The following is a 15,878-nucleotide window of genomic DNA, read 5'->3' as shown; positions in this document are numbered from 1 at the left end:
CTGCTGGAGGTCGCTTACTTGTTACCCACTTGTGAAGAATAAAGCTGGAATATGACAGAAGCTACCTGCGTGGATTACTACAGTAACTATTGCAGTAATTGGTATAGCAACTTTTCAAGGCTTTATCTTTTTTTCTCTTTCAACAATTCAGCATGGGGTTTATTTTCAAGAAAAGCATATCAGAATGACAGACTAGCAATGTTTTTGTATTACAGGAATTTTTTGGATTTCGTTTGAAGATCTCTGCCAGTATTATGATGTCATATATCTGAGTTGGAACCCAAGTCTTTTCAAAGAATCAACATGTATTCACAGGTTGGTCTAAGTATTCTCTTTAATTTTAAGGCTTTGTAATACCATTATTAAAAGTTTGAACACTTTTAGAGTTCTATGCGCTTACTCATTTACAATATGTAAGTTACCCGTACTCCAATATTTAATTGATGTGTGCAACCTCAGTGACTAGCATGAAAAATAGAACAAGATATATTTGAGGATTGAGTAGATCAGATAAAATCACTAACTTTCATATCTGAAAGAAACACGTTAGTTATAGATTCCTTACCTTAGAATTACCCCCAGGCGTCAGACTGGATCCGGAAAGTTTTTTCTTCAGCAGTACCTCTGCGCGTCGGAAGGTGGCATCAGTCGGATCCGCGTCTGTCAACGGCATCGTGGTCACCGGGATGACATCGTTGCAGCTACTTAGACACCACCCTCGCTCGCTGACGTCAGTGGTACCTCAGTCAATTTTTTTTTTTTTTTTTTTTTGAAACCGTTTATTGCAGTTTGTAAAAGTTACAGGTATGGGCCTACAACCACCCGGCCGGCCGCTAGAGTGACAAAAGCATATTGCATACATACAGTAAGAGGCTACTGGCAGTGCAGAGTAGCGAAACAGGAGAAATCAATGTTGCAGGCCGCATAGCTCCATGCCCACAGTACGGTTCCCTTTTCTCAAAACAAAACAACACGAAAAACCACACCCGCAAGGCAACCCGCGATCCAAAGTGACAGCACGTGCTCCATAAGTGGGGGATCCAAACCAGCAGCAGAACTCTGAAGAGGGGAATGGGAGTAGATCAGGGACTGGGGGACCGCGTGCCCACGGCCGAGGGAGGGGGGCCATCTAGGGAGACGGAGCAGGCGAGGCAGCCGGTAGCAGTGGCGGCTCACAAATACCCCCGCGGTAAGCGTTCCAGGGGCCCCAGATTTTCACCCACGCCCCAGGCTTACCCCTCGCCACATACACCACCTTTTCACGAAACATACACCAATCCATGTGTTCTTTCCAGGCCAACACCGCAGGGGGCCTCTGGGATCCCCACAATTGAGCAATATCACGCTTAGCTATCATGTATCCCAGAGTCACCCACCGCGTCTGCGGGACCGAATAGTCATTTGGTTCCCACACATTCAGCAGGCATCTCCTCGCTTCAGGCAACAGCGCGACACGCGTAACCACACGCAGGACCTCATGCACACCACGCCAGAATCGCTCCACCTTTGGGCACTCCCACAGTATATGCATGAAAGTTGCCAACGCACCACAGCCACGCTTACACATTCCGTCACCAGCAAAGCCCATACGTAGAAGCCTTGGCCCCGTCACGTAAACCCGGTGAAGGATCTTAAGCTGGACGAAACGAAGGCGAGCCGGGATGGCCACCTCTTTTGGAGAGGCCACCGCGGAAATCCAATCCTCGTCGTCCAGCTCTAGCCCGTCGGCGACCCAGGCCTCGCGGAGACTAGTCAGCAGGCACGATCTGTCGTTGATCAGTTTTTTATATATGAGGGAGATCGTGCTGTCTGGGACATGGCCATCCAGCACTCTGTCCTCCAGGGGGGAAGACTCCGGAATGGACGCGACATCCGGGAAGACGGAGCCCAGCGCATGGCGGACTTGTAGGTACCGAAAGTACTCACTGCCCTGCAGCTGAAACTCCGTCTGCAGCGCCGCAAAAGTCTTGAATCCCCCCCTCGTCCAGAGATCTCCCACCGTGCTGATTCCGATCGTGTCCCACTTCTCGAAGCCCTTCGACGTCCACAGGGAGCCCAACCTCTCAGACGCGTACAGCGGTGACGCTCGGGTCAAACGGTCCTTCCACCCCATGGCTGCATTAGCCGCGTGCCAGACACGCACCATGACACGCGTCGGTCCCGTCAGACGGGAGTCGGGCGCGGCAGAGTAGAGCGCTCGATTGTAGTCGCCACCGGGCAGGAGCATCTTGTCCATCTCAAACGCCGGGTTCAAGGCGGGCCCGTAAAGGCCATGATTAATTGCAGCCAGTTGGGAGGCCCAGTAATACCGTTTAATGTCCGGGAGGGCGACCCCCCCATCGTACCACGGGAGCGTCAGTTTAGCTAGAGCAATGCGCGGCCTCCCGTCCCAGAACAGGCGCCGCTGGAGGCCCTCCACCTCACGGAAATAGCGTGCCGGAACCAAGTCCATAGTATTCTGGAGGGCGTAGAGGAAGCGCGGCAAGGACATCATTTTAAACAAGGCCGCTCGGCCAAGCGGCGAAAGCGGCAGACGCCGCCAGCGCACCACGTCCTCCTTCAAGCGCTGGAGGGGGGGCAGCAAATTCCGCTCATAGCGGGCCTCCGGGTCAAGAGTGATATATATACCCAGGTACCGAAACCCCTGGGAGGCAATCTGGATCGGACAGTCCCGTGGCAGGACCGGAGCCTCCCCGGAAAGCACGTATACACAGGATTTCGCCCAGTTGATGACAAGTCCTGAGTTGCGACCGAATGAGCGCAAAACATCAACCAGGACGATCAGTGATTTACGCGGGGAGGCGAGATACAGGAGGATATCATCAGCATAGAGGGACACACGGTCCTCATGCTCGGGGGTCCAGCGGAGACCACGGATGGAAGGGTGCCACCGCAGCCACTCCGCCAGGGGCTCCAGGGCCAGTGCAAACAGGAGAGGTGACAAGGGGCAACCCTGTCGCGTGCCCCGCCCCAGCGCGAATGGGACCGAGACTCGCCCATTCACCACCACCTGCGCCAATGGGCCCGAGTACAACAATTTGACCCAGCTGATAAAGCCCGGTCCAAATCCAAATTTCGCCAGCATCGCCCAGATGTATGGCCACTCCAGCGTGTCAAACGCCATGGTGGCGTCCAAGGACGCCAAGATGGCCGGCTCCCGCACAAATGGGACACGCGCGAGCACCCCGTGCAAGCGCCGCAGATTGAGCGCCGTGTTGCGGTGTGGTATAAAGCCAGATTGGTCTTGGTGGACCAAATCGCCCACCACGCCAACCAACCGGTTGGCCAACACCTTGGCGAGGATTTTGGGCTCCGCGTTCAAGAGCGAGATCGGCCTATAGGATGTGACCCGTTCACGGGGCTTCCCCTCCTTGTGGATCACCACAATTGTGGCCAGACGCTGGTCCGGCGGGAGGGAACCCTGCGAGTGGGCCGCCAGGAACATCGCGCGCAGGTGGGGCGCCAACACATCCGGGCGTAGCTTGTATAGCTCAATGGGAATACCATTGGGGCCCATGGCCTTGCCGGATGCAACCGAGCGAATAGCCAAGGCAATTTCGTCCGAGGTGGGAGGAGCGTCCAGCGAATCCCTGTCCTCCACCGTAAGGGAGGGCAGTGCGATGTCCCGAAGCAGGGCATGGGAATCTTCCTCCGAGCAGGGGGAAACCGGGGAGTAGACTTCGCGGAAATAATCCGCAAAGCAGGAGACAATGGCTTCCGGCTCGGTGACACACGCACCATCCACACTCTCAATCAAAGGAACCACGCGGCTCGCTCTCTCCCTCTTATCCAACCACGCAATCAATTTGCCAGCCTTATCACCCACATCATACAATCGCCCCTGCTGCTCTCTACTGAGGCCCCTGGCCGCCTCCGTGACGAGGGCCCGATAGGCCGCCTGCTTTAGGTGTAGAACATGCAGCTTGGCGTCGGTTACCCCGCTCCCCAGGTCACCCTCCAGTTCTGCAATCTCGGCCTCTACCCGGGTCACCTCCTCCCGCTCGCGCCGCCGGGCATGGGAGATAAAGGAGAGGGCCTCCCCTCTAAGAACTACCTTGAAAGCCTCCCACAGGGAGATGGCCGAAGGGACCGACCCCACATTCTCGTCGAAATATCGCTGTAAGGATTTGATCAAATCGGCACGAATGGTGGGGTCGCGCAAATACCATGCATTGATTGGAGCCACCCTGCCATCCCCCCTCGGGAAGACATCGAAATGTAACAGCAATGGGGAGTGGTCTGAGATACCCCGCGCCAGATGGCGCACCTCCCCCACCCTCCCTGCATGGGCCGCCGGGACAAGGATGTAATCAAGCCGCGAGAGGCTACCATGGGCACCCGAGTGGAAGGTGTACTGCCGCTGTGCGGGATGCTTTAATCGCCAGCAATCCACCAGGCCCAGCGTGTCTAAAAGGCCGGGCAGCCACGCCTGTGCCCGGGGGAGGTCCCTAGGGGGATGGCGATCCATAGACCCAGAAGCTACCGCATTAAAGTCCCCTCCAACCACCAGCAGGCCACTCGGAAGGTCCAGAAGGAGGTGCCCCAGATCCGCAAATGTGGTGGCTTGTAACCCAGGCGGGACGTACACTGATATAAAAATAAACACTCTACCCTCCATTCTTCCCACCAGAACAGTGTAGCGTCCCCTCTCATCATGGCGCACCTCATCAATCTCCAACGGGAGCGAGTTCTTGATCATAATGCCCACCCCCCGCGAGCCCGAAGTGAAGCCAGAATGGGCCGCCAAACGATATCCCCGCCGATTCATTGCATGAAAGGAGTTACCTATAAGGTGCGTCTCCTGCAGGAAGACAACATCTGGTGAAATACGTTTTAAGTACTGCAGGACCACACCACGCTTAATCCTATCCCCCAGGCCGTTAACATTCCATGACAACACAGTCAAATCCCTACCCCCCATCATACGTCGAAACAATCGGTCGTCCCCCACCGAGCATCTTAAAAACAACAACACAGTAGCGGGTTTGCCTTGCGGTGCAAACAAACAACACACCCCCCCACCCCCCCATCCCAACAGAACTCCCCCCTCCCTGCACCCCTGCATGAGCCCAGACAGCCCCCCCAAAGTGCAGTGTGCCTGTCGCCCCATAGCTAAAACTAACTAGTCCCCCAGAGGAGGAGGGAAGCCCCCAACAGACCCCGCACGACCTCCATAGGAGGGGAACATATGCAATCAATAAATGGTGAAGGAACATCGTCCAGAGCAAGGCCTATTCAGTCACCCCACAATTCTGATCCGGCGGGCCCTCCTCGCCAGCCGCGCCCCCCCCGCCCCCCCGGCCCCGATCTCCAGGCAGAGTGTCCAACCAGTCCCCAGCCGCCTCGGGCCGGTCGAAGAAGTGCGTGCGACCATCCACCTCCACCCTCAGCTTAGCTGGAAAAAGCATTGAGTATTTGAGGTTCAGGTCCCGTAGGCGACGTTTAACACCAAGAAAACTCTGTCTCTGCTTCTGAACCGCCGGAGTAAAGTCTGGGTAAAAATGCACATCCATGTTGTCAAGCTTGACCGGTCCCTGTTGCCTGGAGGTCTGGAGGATAGCATCTCTGTCCCGAAAATTAAAAATCCGGGCAATGAGAGGCCGCGGCGGGGCACCGGTCTTAGGTCTGCCCCCAGGGACCCGGTGAGCACGCTCCACCGCAAAAAGCTTACTCAGCCCCCGGGGCTGGAGATGGGTCAGGATCAATTCTTCCACAAAAAGATCCGCCGCCTCCGCCTCTCGTCCCTCCGGCACCCCCACAATACGGACATTATTCCTCCGGGCCCGACCCTCGGAATCCTCCAGTCGCCGGTCCATCAGGGCGCTCGCCTGGCCAAGCCGGCGCACCTCCTTCTGGAGGGCCACCACGTCCGTCGTGAGGCTCGTTGTGGTGTGGGCCAGGGAATCGACCCGGTCGTTCGTTTTGGACAAGTCTGCCCTCACAAGGCTCACATCCACCAGGACCGAGTCTATTTTTTGCGCTAGGGTGTCGAAACGCTGGTCCACCGAGGCCTTCATCTCTGCAATGGCGCCCATGACGTCCCGGAGGGTCAGATCCACCGGATGAGCAGATGCCTCCGTCGGGCCCACCGGGGATGCGCGCGATGTCTCCGGAGAACCCTTCTGGAGCGTGTAGCGGTCCATACTGTTAGCTTGGTGCGCCGTGCCACGGCGGGTTGTCTTCACCTTCGCCCGGTCGCCATCTTGTTTGGTGGACATGCTTGCTCTCCCACCGTCGTGCCAATCTCCTCGAACGGGCCGCTATACCAATTCACGGGCTCCGGGGGGGGGCGGGGGCGACCACCGAACCGCAGGTCAACCCACCGCCGGCGGGTCAGCCGGGCTCCTGGACAAGACCACACCACCGCACCCGGCTCCGCAACCCAACCTCGCTTGAGGGCAAGGAGGGCGCAAAAGCGAAAGTGAAAGTGCGGGGTACGCGAGTCGCCCAGCCCTGCCCGCCGCTGTTGTTCACTGTGTCCCCGGATCGCCCCACTACTCCAATCCGGGGGGCCGGCGAGGAGAAGGCCGCAACCTTCGATCGGTGCTCCCACCGGTGTCCGGGGTCCGATTCGAGCCCGAAAAACGGGTGGCGCCTCAGCTCGGGTTCCCCGACACAGTCCCCTCAACAAGGACAGGATATCGCCAGGATTAATTCAGGAGGTCGCGGAGGTCCTCGGGAGCCTCGCACCTACGCGGCCATCTTGGTTGCGCGCTAGGCTCCTCCCCTCAGTCAATTTTTGACTAACTTTTTCTCGACTTTTGTCGACTTCTTGTTTCGGGTCTCCGACTCCGAACAGGTGCACAAGGGATGCCTCGTTTCAAGGCCTGCGGATCCTGTAACCGACTGATGTCGGTGACGGATCCGCACTGGGTATGTCTCTTTTGCCTGGAGCACGACCACGACCCCAAGTCGTGCTCCAACTGCTGGTCGATGGCGCCGATGGCTTTGCAGGAGCGGTCCCAAAAGCTGCTTGAACGCCGGCAGTTGGCTCCGTTCCGTTCAAGGTCCTGGTCGAGAGGGAGGTCGAGGGACCGGTCGCGGAGCCACCACTATTCCGGTTCAAAATCATCAAAGTCTTCGCACTCTGGGTCGGGTAAGTCAAAGCATAAGAAGAAGTCGAAGAAGCATTGTCGCTCTTCGACTTCTCCTCGTCGGTCTTCCGATCCGACGAGGCACGCGAGTGGTGCCCCTCCCGTGGCTCTGCACGTGGAGCCCGAAGAGTTTACCTCCTTTTCCGGGACCCGGAGCGACCCCTCCCAGCGCCGTACGTTCTACGAGGCGATTCATGCCATCTTTGGACGAACCGAACCCGCCGGCGCGCCGGTGGGCCCTGCGGACTCAGATGGGGGGCCTAGGTCTTCGCTGCCGGTGGCTCCGGCGCCGCAGGCCCCCCTTGGATCCAGGCCTGGATCCGGATCAGCACTGGTTGACCCGATTGCGCCGCCACCGGCGCCGCGTCTCACAGCACCACTACCACATTCGGCGCCGGTCGGCTCCCCTGCAGGCGTCGAGCCCGTCCACCATCCCGACGTGGAGCTGGACCGGCGTCGTCTGATGACTAATCCGGCGCCGGGTGGGGTTTTTATGCCCCTGTTCACTTCTGGGGTCCCTTTTCAACAACAATGGCACCCAGAGGATGATGATGAGGAGGACTGGGAGGGGTCAGGTGACCCTTTGATTGACCAGTTGGACACTGAGCCGGACTGGAGAGAGGAACTGGGGGATGCCAGTGGTTTGGACATCTCCCCTGACCTTGGCATGTTGTCTCCTCCTACCGTGGCTACGGAGGAGGGAGCGTCATACACAGTGGTGTTGTGTAGGGCAGCCGAGGCGCTCAACCTAGAGCTTTCCATGGTGGCGGTGCTGACATAGGTGCTTCTACCGGCTGCGAGCTCTTCGGAGTCCTTGCTGCCGTTTAATGAGGCCCTCACAAATGTCCTTTTGGGCACGTGGTCCAGGTCCAACACGGGGGCTCCCGTGGACATGATGATTGCCCGAAGCCAGCTCCGGGCGACCCCACTTTCCTTTCCCAACATCTCACCCTGGAAAGCTTGGTAGTTCAAGCTTCTACCTCCAAGAGCACCTTCCCTACTGCTCCACCGGAAAGGAAATCCAAGAAGCTGGACCACCTTGGCAAGAAAATGTTTTCTTCTTCCAGCTTAGGACTGTGGTCCGTAAACACTGCATGTCTCTTTGGCCATTATTCGCACTCAGTGTGGGATACGGTGGCGCAAGTGTTGCCTCAGGGTCCGGAGGAGGCCTGGGCAGTGCTCTCCCAGGCTCTCGCCGCCGGAGGGATGCAGCAAAGTTTACGATACGTTGTGGGCTGGACACAGCCGACTCTCTGGGCAGGACCATTTCAACATCGGTAGCGCTTTATCACTACTCCTGAATGAGGTCCACTGGCTTTTCAGGGGATGTCCAGAACACCTTGATGGACATGCCCTTTGATGGTCGTCGCCTTTTTGGTGCCAAAGCAGACAACGCTCTAGAGCGCTTCAACGACTCACGGGCTACGACCAAGTCCTTGGGCCTCTCCACCCGTCCGGCGCACTCTGCTTTTCGCCCCTTTCGTGGCTACGGAAGGGGTGCCCCGCTACGTCCCAGCCAAAGCCACAGGCTGCAGCAAGTTACCCAACCTTCGCGCGGCCAGGGACGTGGAAACAACCGGCGTGGTTCCGGGAGCCAGCGGGAGGGCCAGTCCACCAACCCCCCATCAGCAGCAGCCTCCAAGCCCTTCTAGTTCTACCTTTCAGACCCATCAAACGCCAGTGGGCGGCAGGATTCGTCATCACCTCCCCCACTGGTGCACCATCGCGTCGGACAGGTGGATTTTGTAAATAGTCCGAAGGGGCTACTTCCTCACCTTCGAGACTACCCCTGCTCCCCCTGCCATGCCACCGCGATACTACCGCATGTCGGAGGATCATCTAGCCCTTCTTCAGCAGGAAGTTATCGCTTTCTTGGCCAAGGAAGCCATCGAGCGCGTCACTGTACCAGAAGTAGGTTGTTACTCCCACTACTTTCTGGTTCCCAAGAAGGACAAGGGCCTGCATCTTATCTTGGACCTCAGGGACGTCAATCGCTTCCTCCGGAAGGAGAAGTTCAAGATGTTGACGCATGCTCAGGTCTTGTCTTCCCTCTACTCACAAGACTCGATGGTAGCGTTGGACTTGCAAGACACTTATTTTCACATCCCCGTCCTGCTGGCCCACCGGCGTTACCTACGGTTCACGGTAGGCCACGAGCACTTTGAATCTTGTACTAACCTATTTAATGTGTGCTCCCTTTGACCTGCTGCATAACTGTCCTTTACGTCTTTTGACCCTCAAGACTGCTTTCCTGATAGCCATCACTTCTGCTAGAAGGGTGAGTGAGCTCCAGGCTCCTTCTTCAAAACCTCCTTTACTGTCTGTTCATCCGGACAAGGTGGTTCTCCAGACCCGTCCATCCTTCCTTCCTAAGGTGGTCACTGCCTTCCACATCGGGCAGACAATTACTTTGCCCACCTTCTTTCCGCCTCCGCATCCTTCAAAGGAGGAAGAGAGGCTCCACCGTCTGGACCCAAAACGTGCGCTCTCCTATCTGGATCGCACAAAACAGTTCCGGGTGGATGATCAACTTTTTGTTGGTTACGTGGGTGCAAAGAAGCGTCGGGACGTACACAAACTCACCATTTCTCGATGGGTCGTGCTGTGTATTAAGGCTTGTTATTCTCTGGCTAAAAAGGAGCCTCCAGTCGGGCTACGCGCTCACTCCACCAGGGCGACAGCAGCCACTACTGCCTTGGGAAGGGGAGTGGGCATCGCCTCACACGTTCACCAAACACAACTGCCTGGACAGCCAAGTCCGGAGAGACGGCTTCTTTGGCCGTTCTGTTCTCCAGGACTTTCTGATGTGATCTTGGTTCGGAGACCCACCACCGGGGTTGGTATTGCTGGGGTATCTATTCTAAGGTAAGAAATCTATAAATAACTTGTTTCTTTCAGATGCACAAGTTACTTACCTTTGGTAACGATATATCTGTAAGAAACATTAGTTGGTTATAGATTCCTTACCGCCCCACCCATCCTCCCCGTTCTGCAAACTGATTTCTAGGGTTAAGGACATCCTTTCAGGGCCCTAGTTTTGTGCACCAATGGTCAGTGTCTTGAATGGCTCTGCGTTTCTGGTGCAGAAAGTCGTGTACATAACTGACGTCAGCGCGCCAGGGCGGTGTCTAAGTAGCTGCCGCGATGTCCTCCCGGCAACCACCACGACGCCGACGACGGACGCAGAGCCGACCGACGCCGCCTTCCGATGCGCAGAGGTACTGCTGACAAAAAAACTTTCCGGATCCAGTCGCACGCCTGGGGGTAATTCTAAGGTAAGGAATCTATAACTAACTAATGTTTCTTACAGATCTATCGTTACTGAAGGTAAGTAACTTGTGCCATGTGTTTTTTTTATTTGAGGAGACTATCACCTCCGAATGAACATGGAATAAATTCCAGACTTCAGGTTCTAAACAAAAAACGGGTGTAATGGCCTTTCCTGATAATCAGCATCTCAATCTTAAAACAGGCAGGTGTATGATAAATGAGTACATTAAGAGCTGACTAAGCAGGTAAAGATTGTATTTAAGGTGATGTTTTTGAGCCCAGGAGATTCCCAGATTATGTTAAAAGGTTGTAATGGTTTAAGGCTCACAGTATGTATTTGTAAGTTACAATTTACAAATGTTTGAAACTGTATATGGATCCTAGCACTAGTCCCAACACCAGACACTTATTTGCATGGTGTAAGTGGGGTTGACCTCTTCACTCCTTGAAAGGGCAAGATGGGTGTGGCCATGGGCATACCTTGTGGATTTATTTCAGCTGTGAGCGAAGTTCTGGTTAAAAGCACAACCTGGAAGCGAATTTGTGGTTTTATGTATTAATGTGTGGATCTCAACCTTATATATTTTTTTAAGTTTCTTCTGGTAAGAGAAGAGCTGCCGTTAAAAGCTAGCCTTTTAGCTCTGCATTCCACTGAAACCTACTGTGCTTGGGCTGTATGTGTGTTCTTTGATTTGTTTTGTGGGTCACAAGTGCCTCTGTAATCCAGGTCCCATTGATTTTACAATATTCTGCAACAGGCTGATCAAACCAAGAGTTAAAATTGGCCTAGTAGAGCTTGCCTTCTTTTTCCAGTCCCTACTCTTTGATTACTAGTTTGGTTCTGTTATTCAACCTTCCAGCTTTTTCTTTCTTACTGTTTTAAGAGTTCATTTCTTTTTTCTCCATTTTAAGATCTCTGAGATAATCTCACTGGTGGCACATGTAGAAAAGCTCAAACAAAACCTTTATATTCATAAACCCCACATTCTAGATGAGAAACTAATAGAATGTGATCCTTCTTGTCTATACAGCGAAATAGCTGAAATATGCAGTAACTTTCATGAAACTCTATTAATAGGATACACAATCTGATTGGGTCCCTGTGAATTTCTCTGATTAAGAGTAATAAAAGACAGTACTTTACACTCAAGCATTTTAACTTAATCTAGGAAAACGTCGCCCATGAATGCAAGATACAACTTTCTAAAACAACTTGGAAAGCTTGCTGTTGCGGTTGCTTACTATATCTCAGTTTGTGCCTTTGTTTTGTGTCAAAGCACTATTGCTAATAGTTGTTTAGTTGCAGGCATGTTGTAAGTGAAATTGTTTAAAAAGCAGGCTGAGACACCCATAATAACCAAAGTGTAATTGATATATGCTGCTATACCAAGTGAAATTGCAGTGAAGTTTTAAAAAGTTATAATAGAGGAGAAAGATGGGCAGATCATTATTAAGGAGCCCTTTACCCAGCTGCTTGTCAAGGGTACACATGAGTCTCAATATAAAGTATCTATTGGTGCATTCAGAAGATGGGTTCCAGCCAACTAACAATCCCCTCAGATAAAACAGGACCTTCATGTATATCCCTGCAATAAATCCTAAAAGTAAGGGTATCAAATCATGGCAACATTTTATAACATAATCAGAAGGGATGCACTTTCTTTATTGACAAGGTGAAGAAAATGCTCTTTGATGGCTACAAGGAGTTTTTTTCTTACTAATGAGGGCCCTGAAAGCATGTGTGGCATCTTAGCATATTCACACATTTCTTTCCTATGCATTTTCTTTTATTTTTTATTTTTTTTATTGAATTTTATAATGAGAATACATCATAAAAATAAAACAAGAAATTGTAAATGAATAAGGAATTACAAGCAATATAATAGTAACACATATACAACATTGAGTATTTAAATAAAGCATATAAAAGAGACGCAAATAAATGAATACAATACAAGTAAATGAGGGAGTAATTGTAAAAACAAATAAAACCTAAACAGATAAATATTAAAAGGGAAAATACAATAGACAGATAAAGGAAAGGAAATTATATAGGAAATGAGAATTAAGAGATATATAAACAAACTAAATAGGTATTATCTCAGGAAAAAGCGTATATTTGCAAAAACAGAACAAAGTATATTAAGGAAAAGTAAAAATAGAAGGGAGTATAGAATATAGTATAAAAGAGAATATAGGGGGCGTGGCCAAGATGGCGGGGTGAGCGGACGCTTCCTCCTGTAGCTCCTCCGGCCCGGCCAAGCTTGAGCCCTTTTCTTATGCTTTTCTCCCCCCGCTGAGGCTCAGCGTGTGAGAGGAGTGTGGCGGAGCACCTGGTGCGCACGTTGTTGCCGCTTTGGTTCGGATCGCCCCGGGGGAAGTCCCCAAAGAAGTCCGATCGAGTTCGAGGAGCGACGGAGGGCCTGGGAGGCGGAGCGCATCGGAGTGCTGTCCGGGCGCCTCGGCTGGGCCTGGTGCTGAAAGTTGCGATCGGGTGGGAATCCGGCCCGTCGCTCGACGGAGAGTGAAGGAGCACTGTGGGCGAGGAACCGGCGGTGCGGAAGACTTGGGACGGGTGCTTTAGCACTCAGACTTGTGTCGGCGACACCTCGCACTGTGGGGCCCCTGTCCCTTGGCCGAAGTACGGCGGACCCTCTGTTGGAGTCGGACCATCTGGGCCCTTGCGTGTGACAGACTGACACCGGCGGTGGAACCTATTTGATTACTGTGCGTCTTGGGGGCCCCGGTGGTGCCGCCGGGCCTGGTCGTTCTGCCCTGCTCCGCCCTGCCGCCATTTTGTCCCCGAGGGATCAGTGGAGTTGGCCTTCACCACAGCCCTTGCTGGTGGATGTATGTGACCACCGCTGCTGCCGGGCTGACTTTCTGGGGGATGTGCTGATGAGGAGCCCCCCACTGTAGCTTCCATCGCTGTCTCGGATGGGCACCCGCGGCTGGCGGTGACCGGACTGGACCGCCATTTTGTCGCCTGTGCCGCAGCGACTCTGCTTGTGGAGGGACACCCACGTCGAGCGCTTGCTAGCAGCTGGGCACCCCTGGGGCGGCTGGACCGGTGCCCGACCGCAGTGCTTGCGATGTCTGGAAGAGGCGGCCCGAAGAAGGGGGACCGCACCCTGCCGGACATGCTTGGCAGGGCCCAGCAACTGCGGGACAGAACACAGCCTTCGCCGGGGTCCTCCCGGGCCTCGGCGGATGTGACTGGGGGGGAGCCACCCGTCACGAGGACCTTTATGGAGGAACTGTTTAGCTCCCTCAGGGAGGACTTCCAGACACTGAAGCGGGAGGTGGCCAGCGAGGTCCGGGAAGTGCGCAGGGAAGTGGAGGGCCTTGGCGAGCGCCTTTGAAATGGTGGAGACGGAGGCCCAACGCCGGGAGGAGGAGATAGTCCATCTTCAGCAGGACGTTCTCCGCCTCCGGGAGCAGTGTGTTGAGCTCCAGGCCCACTCTGAGGACCTTGAGAACAGATCACGGAGGAACAACATTCGAGTGCGTGGTGTGCCGACTGCAGACGAGGGGTCCGATCTGGGGGGCTACCTGCGGGACCTGTTCCGAGAGATCCTGGGGGAAGCTGCGGACTTCCCCATTAGCATTGATAGGGCACATAGGGTTGGCCGGCAGCGCCAGTCATCGGCACCTCCACCGGACATTTTGGCCTTCCTGCCCGACTTCCCGCTGAAGGAACGCATCATGGCTGAGGCCCGCAGGAAACAGGCCCTGACTTTCCGGGGGCGGCCGGTGGCGCTTTACCAGGACCTCTCCGCCATCACGCTGCAGAAACGCAGGTCCTTCAGGATTGCCACTGACTTTTTGCGCGAACACGAGACGCCGTACTCCTGGGGACATCCCTTCCGCCTGATTTTCCGGTGGAATGGGGTGCTACATCAGCTACGCTCCTTGCAGGACATTTGTGGAGTCCTGGGGCTTACGGCGGCGGAGGAGGAAGGAGCTACACCGTCGTGGAGGCCCTCGGAGAGACGGAGCCGGCGGAGGTCGACGAGGCGACGATCGGCGGCCAGCGCAGGGCGTCCTGATTCCCCTACCATCAGGGCGGACATGGCCGACGCTTTGAGGGCGGCGGCCAGGGACTCGGCCGGCTCCACCGGCGTGGCCTTGACGGCCTAACATTCACTCCGGGGGGAGATGCCTTTAGCTTCTTTAAATGCTGGGTACGGGGCGGGGGGGTCGGGGGGGAGCGGATGGAGGTGAGTGGCTGGACGTCCACTTCGTTCTTTTCTACAGACTTGCCCATTTTGGGGCTTGACTGGGACAATGGGGTGTTTGAGTTTGCGTTTGGCTAGTTGCCAGGGTTGTGTTTTGGGTGGGTGTAGGGGTTGTTCTGGGGTTGGGGAGGTCCCGTCCGATGTTGTCCATGCCCACGCTTGGTCTGTTTTGGCTTGTCCTGCGCGGTTGCCCCGCGCGCCCCACCCGCTGATCCCCTGCCCATTGCACGGCGTTCCCGATCCCCGAGAGGAATGTCGGCCCTAAAGGTAGTGACCCTTAATGTTAAGGGTCTGAATAACCCCGTGAAGCGCAGAGCGATCTTATCTTTGCTGGAGGGGACGCAGGCAGACATTTGCCTTTTGCAGGAGACCCACTTATTGTCCCGGGATTGCCGTAGACTGCGCTCTGCTAAGTTCCCTACCCAGTTTTTCTCCTCGGCAGCGAACAAGACGGCGGGGGTAGCCATTCTTCTAGCGAGCTCCTTTAGGGGGGAGGTTTTGCATAAGTGTGCTGAACAGAAGGGGAGGCTTCTTGCGTATCGCATGCGCTTGGGAGGCATAGCGTTTACGGTCGGCTCCGTTTATAGCCCAAACGACCACCAAGAGCGTTTCCTAGACTCTGTGTTGGTGGATGTCACTGCTTCTCCCGACCGCCACGTCATTTTGGGGGGAGACCTCAATATTGTCTTCGATTCTGTGATGGACAGATCGGCGCAGTGCTTCCCGCAGACGGGGGAACTGTCCCAGGCTGTGAAGGCCCGGATTGCGGAAATGGACTTACACGACCTTTGGCGCTCCATGCACCCCACGGATAGGGACTACTCTTATTTTTCACACGCACACCGAACCTACTCACGGCTGGACTACCTTCTGGTGAGTGGACCGATGCGTGCCGCTGCCACGGCGGCGGACATCGGGGTCCTGACCCTGTCTGACCACTCACCAGTCACCGGCGCTTTCCAGTGGCCGGTGGCCTCCCCCTCTCGGGGGGTGTGGCGCCTCCGGGATACCCTTTTACACAAAAAGTCTGTAGTGCAGCGCATTGGGGAGGTCATACAGGACTACCTAACTCACAATAGCAACACCGACACTTCGCAGGCGACACAGTGGGCGGCATTGAAGGCAGTCCTCCGGGGGGAATTTATCTCTATCTCCGCAGCCGAAAATAGGGAGCGGCAACGGAAGAGGGACGAGCTGACCGTTCAGGTCCGGGAGCTTGAGCAGGTCCACCGCCGCACGGGGGCGCCAAGGGTGTGGAGGCAGTTGAAGGCTGCGA

At 54.9% G+C, this 15,878-nt stretch overlaps 1 protein-coding gene across 6 annotated transcripts in view; it reads left to right on the top strand.

Moving 5' to 3' along the window:
• CAPN7 (calpain 7) overlaps window positions 1–15,878 on the top strand; it is a 371,178-nt gene that overhangs the window by 212,871 nt on the left and 142,429 nt on the right. For all 6 annotated transcript variants that reach the window (XM_085630640.1, XM_085630642.1, XM_085630639.1 and 3 more), the window contains one exon: window positions 216–315. In XM_085630640.1, coding sequence (XP_085486766.1) covers window positions 216–315 — 100 coding nt within the window. The remainder of the gene's footprint in view (window positions 1–215; window positions 316–15,878) is intronic.

The sequence above is a fragment of the Triturus cristatus genome, chromosome 10, assembly GCF_964204655.1.
Source record: "Triturus cristatus chromosome 10, aTriCri1.1, whole genome shotgun sequence".
NCBI lineage: Eukaryota > Metazoa > Chordata > Amphibia > Caudata > Salamandridae > Triturus > Triturus cristatus.
Note: the sequence above shows the minus strand (reverse complement) of the source record. Positions and strands in the feature narration are given on the sequence as shown.